The sequence below is a fragment of the Limulus polyphemus genome, unplaced genomic scaffold (genome assembly GCF_000517525.1).
Source record: "Limulus polyphemus unplaced genomic scaffold, Limulus_polyphemus-2.1.2 Scaffold4118, whole genome shotgun sequence".
Lineage (NCBI taxonomy): Eukaryota > Metazoa > Arthropoda > Merostomata > Xiphosura > Limulidae > Limulus > Limulus polyphemus.
This window is the reverse complement of record NW_013669728.1, coordinates 85077-89650: the sequence shown is the minus strand read 5'-3', so window position 1 is coordinate 89650 and position 4574 is coordinate 85077. Positions and strand designations below refer to the sequence as shown.

Genomic DNA, 4574 nt, shown 5'->3' with positions numbered 1-4574 from the left:
TGTTGTTGTTTTTAATTTCACGCAAAACTACTCGAGGGCTATCTGCACTAGTCGACCCTAATTATGAAATGACTAGGGAAAAGGCAACTAGTTAACACCACACACACCGCCAACTTTTGGGCTACTCTTTATCAACCAATAGTGGGAATGATCGTTACTTTATATCGTCTCCACCGCTGAAAGGGCAAAATTTTACTTCAGTGAATTTATGTTGGCTATCTTTTATAATGTTATAATTCACATAATGTTTTTTTTTTTTAAATAGCTTCTTTTATAGTAAGACTAGCTGGTGTATACTGGCAAATCTTATCTCCTCTTCCAATTAAAAACAGGAGGAATGTTAGCAACTCTTGAAACTTCAGGCACCTAACCATAAAACAAAAATGTATTCTTCGTGCGCTAAGCCTATCCGATAATCTCATTATTCTCATCGCTTTGTAATTTTTAGGGTAGATCAATTTGCCACAACGTAAGAGAATATCTCGAAAGTATTGGAGAAGTAGGGTAAAATGTTTTACATTTTAAAATGCTAACATACACCTCAGATTACCTTTTGGAAAAAAATAAAGCATATATAAGTTGAGCCCTACATTTCCAAAAGTAAATAAAATACTAATAGTAATAACTTCATTCATTTGCGGATATTTTAAGAATTAAGATGGACACAAAATCAGAAGGTGATGGTCAATATTTAAAAGGAAGAATTGTTAAGCCTACAATTACAAATGAAAGGGGGAATAATAGTAAGCATTTTCGAAAGGTAAGCGTAATAACAATATATTTTGGATAAATGTATTATTATATAACTTATTAGCATAAATTCGTAAATGGAAGCTCCACAATACAACTTTGAGTGTGAGTGGATTATGCCTAACATTAAATGTATTTATTTCATATTATAACACTGCACAGTAATATAACAATAAGTGAATAACACTTAGTGTTAAGCCGCTAGACACTGCACAATAATTTAACAATAAGTGAATAACACAGTTAGTGTTAAGCTGCTAGATGTAAAAGTAAAATACAACGCTTCACTCAAAAATTCAGAATCTTTTGAATTTCGTCACTACTTTTCTATGTATTTCATACTTGCCTTACTTTTCAGTTAACCTTGGTTTTGAAGCTAATCATAATATTATTAGTATCATTTAAGTTGTTATTCATAATCATATACGGTATTAACTTTCACCGTAAAGATTATGTATCAGTACCAGTTAACTCTAATTCGAAATGTTATTGTTACACATATCGAGAGTTAGAGTCCAAAACTATGATTATGTACATCATTCACATTAAAAAAAAGCTAAAAAAATAGGCAGTCGACAATTTCACTGACTTAATGTTAATAGTTCACATTTATAGTACAGGTGCCACCTCTTAGTCTTATGTACTTCATAGAAGTATACTACATTCAGAGGTTCTTATAAAATCCAGTGTTCCACTTCAGTTAAGAACAGAATGCAGTTTATTTCTTTGTTTTGGGGCTAGGGTGCATCATTGTGTTTTTTAACTCTTAGTTTCTGACATGAACTGTTTCGTGGCAACCCTAGGCACACCAATCTGAGTGATGGTGTCAGTCAGGACTGCAGCTAGGGTAGGGTAAGAGGGCTGCTGCTCTGGGTACAACCTGAATGGGGGCACAAAAGCCCTAAAATTAAAAGATTATTTTGGTTTGGTTATATAAAGGGGAGGGATGCAGTTCATGAAACTTGCCTGGGCACAAAATATCTAAGTGTGGCTCTGGTGTCAGTCAGTTATGTTTGTAATGGTAATCATGTGTGAGATATTTTATAATATGTAACAGCAAAGTTTTAATTTTTGTATTAGAGGAAGTAACTTACATACCCAAGTCTGATAATCCAGATAATCTAGTAAGAAAATGTCCAAAAAAATTAAGATTGTGATAAGTATCAAAATACCTCTAAAAATTAATTTATGCCCAATCTCCAGATACCATGAAGGTATGACATACATTGTTGAATGATAAATTTCAATGTCAAACTGGTCATTAGACCAGAAGATAGGTATATCAGGTTGAAATTGTGTGTTAAAAGGAGCTGAATAAAATGAAATGTAACCTAAAATATACAAAAGTGGTATCCTTTATAACACTTTTTATACTTTTGTATATGCTATTAGGCTTCTATTTATATTGTTTTTAACCTTTATCACTTACTGACGTGACCTGATTTTATGTTACAATATTTTGCAAGATATGATAATAGCAAAAGATGTACATCATTATCATAATCTAGTTTTTCTGTTCTGTAGAAAATAACCTAACTGAACACTAAAAAATCTCTCAGGGTGTTTTTATATAACTGATTAGAGTTATGTGTAATTACATGTCTTAATAATAAAGCATTTAAATCTACAACTGCTTAACAATAAAATGGTTATCTAGTCATGATATTATTTAGCAATTAAACCTTTGTATAATCTATGCTTCTTTGGCTTATATTGTCCATATTTTTTATCCTCTATTACACGTTTTTGTAAAGGTAGTATTTTGACTGTTTATATTATAATTCTTTCCTGTTCCTCATCTACAAAATGGAAATGTTTTGTTTAAGTTTTGAATGTAGTTGCAAAACAAAATAATGTTTATTAAGCAGCATATTTGTTGAGAATATGTGATAATGGAAGCATTTTTTTGCAGCTTAACAAAAGTGAAGAGAAAAGTAGTAGTGATTCAAATGATGATGATTATGTTCCCTACATTCCACTGAAAGAAAGAAGAAAACAGCAGGTAATGTTTTCAGTGTTATAAATAAGAGAATATTTGGGGAAAAGTGACCTTTTTATAACTAGGTTTATTGTTTTTCTACATGATGATATCATTAAAAATGAAAATATAGCTCCTTATTTTTACACAGCAAGTGTTGAGGCCATGAGACATGGTGTATCATTAGTGAATTGAGATAATGTAAAAAGAGACAGAATTGGAAAACTTTTGAAAATATATTGATGTTAATTCAACATGACATGTGTTTAAAAAGAGGAAAAGAAAAACAAGGAAAATCAAGCACAATTGCCTTACTAGAGACATAAAGGAAAACTCAAGGATAAAAGCTTAAATTTGTTTAAGTTGATAGATAGGATGGACGATTTACAGGACCATTTGGTTATAAAAACAATAAAAAAAATTATGTAAACTTACAACAAGGATTTTGTTAACTGTGGTAAAAGTAAGCAAAAGGTTAAAATGGTGATTGGGCCTTAAAGAATGCTGATGACAGGATTTTTGTTGAAGACTATGCAATGTTTAAGGTTTTAAATGGTTTATAAGTATTTTTTTTATATTGTCTGAGCAGTATTGTGTGTTTTGTAAAAAATACTGAAATTGAGCAGAATACTGTAGATGTTAATTGTTTGATAGAAAGTAAAAACAAAAGAGATATTAAGTACAGGCAAATCAACAGGATTTGCATGCTTAAACACAACTGAACCACGTGGTATAAACATGGAATTAGATAGGTGTTATAGGACATTATTTGCCTTTTGTGTATTATTATTCTGTGTTCTTATTATTTAATTAAATACAAAATTATGTAGAGTAGTAGAACTATTAGTATCAAAAAGTTTGTATAAGTTCCATCAACAGTCAAAAGCAAAAAAAAAAGACCCAGGTAAGTACTTTATTTCTTGTTTTTCATGTGTATTCTTTATTTATTGTTATAAAAACAACTAAAATGCAGAAATTAGAAACTTAAGGTTAGATTAGGTAAGATAAAGAAAAATCATAATAAATATTCTTCATGAGGCATGCTTGTGAGTAGCTCATGCATTACATAATTTGATACATTAATGTAAGTTTCACGTTTGCTGAGTAATTTACAGCTTGTGTGGTGAGATTATTAATTAGAGGTGGTTCAAAGAGCAAGAAAACAATACAATTTAAGTAAAAACAGATGCATGTTGTTATGAGCTTTATGCTATATAGGATAAACAATTGTAGTTTCCTGTCCAATTTGAAATCATTCTAGAAAGAAAAAAAGGGTAATTTAGATTTTTTTAGATTTTTTTTCTGGTGGTTACGAGGTCAGACAAATTGACTGAATATGTTCAGAGTTAGGGTAGATAAAATAACAGATAAAGTACAAAGTTTTACTGAAGAAAAACATATGATATTTATTTAGGAGGTTTAAGAGATTATGCAAATATAATTTGACAATTTTCAGTTGAAGAAAAGTGTTTGTACATTTACATGAAAATCACTTTGCACTCACGCAGTCAACACTTTGACTCCATATATTCATGGAGAAATTTTAGTAAAAATAATTAATTAAAAATTAAAAATTTTTCTGTACAAAAGACTTGTAATGTTTAATGAAAGCTTGCAAAATTTCATGAAGATGCACAAAATATGTTAAAAGTTACAGTATGGAAACTCTAAAGGTCAATTTGGGGTTAGGAACTCGGTTGAATTGATTAAGCCTGTAGTGAGAGAGATAATTCCCAAAGGAAATATTTAAATAACTTCTCAATCTTCATTTTTCTGTGTCACCTGGCATGTCTTGAAGTGCGAACTCTTCCCTTGTATATATATATATATATATATATATAATATT

The 4574-nt window shown here is 30.0% G+C and overlaps 1 protein-coding gene across 1 annotated transcript in view; it reads left to right on the top strand.

Moving 5' to 3' along the window:
- Positions 1–216: 216 nt before the first annotated feature.
- Positions 217–4574, top strand: part of LOC106470618 (probable ATP-dependent RNA helicase DDX41) — a 77597-nt gene continuing 73239 nt past the window's right edge. The window contains exons 1-2 of the mRNA XM_013931181.2: positions 217–760; positions 2663–2752. Of these exons, the coding sequence (XP_013786635.1) occupies positions 659–760; positions 2663–2752 (192 nt within the window). The 5' untranslated portion in view covers positions 217–658. The remainder of the gene's footprint in view (positions 761–2662; positions 2753–4574) is intronic.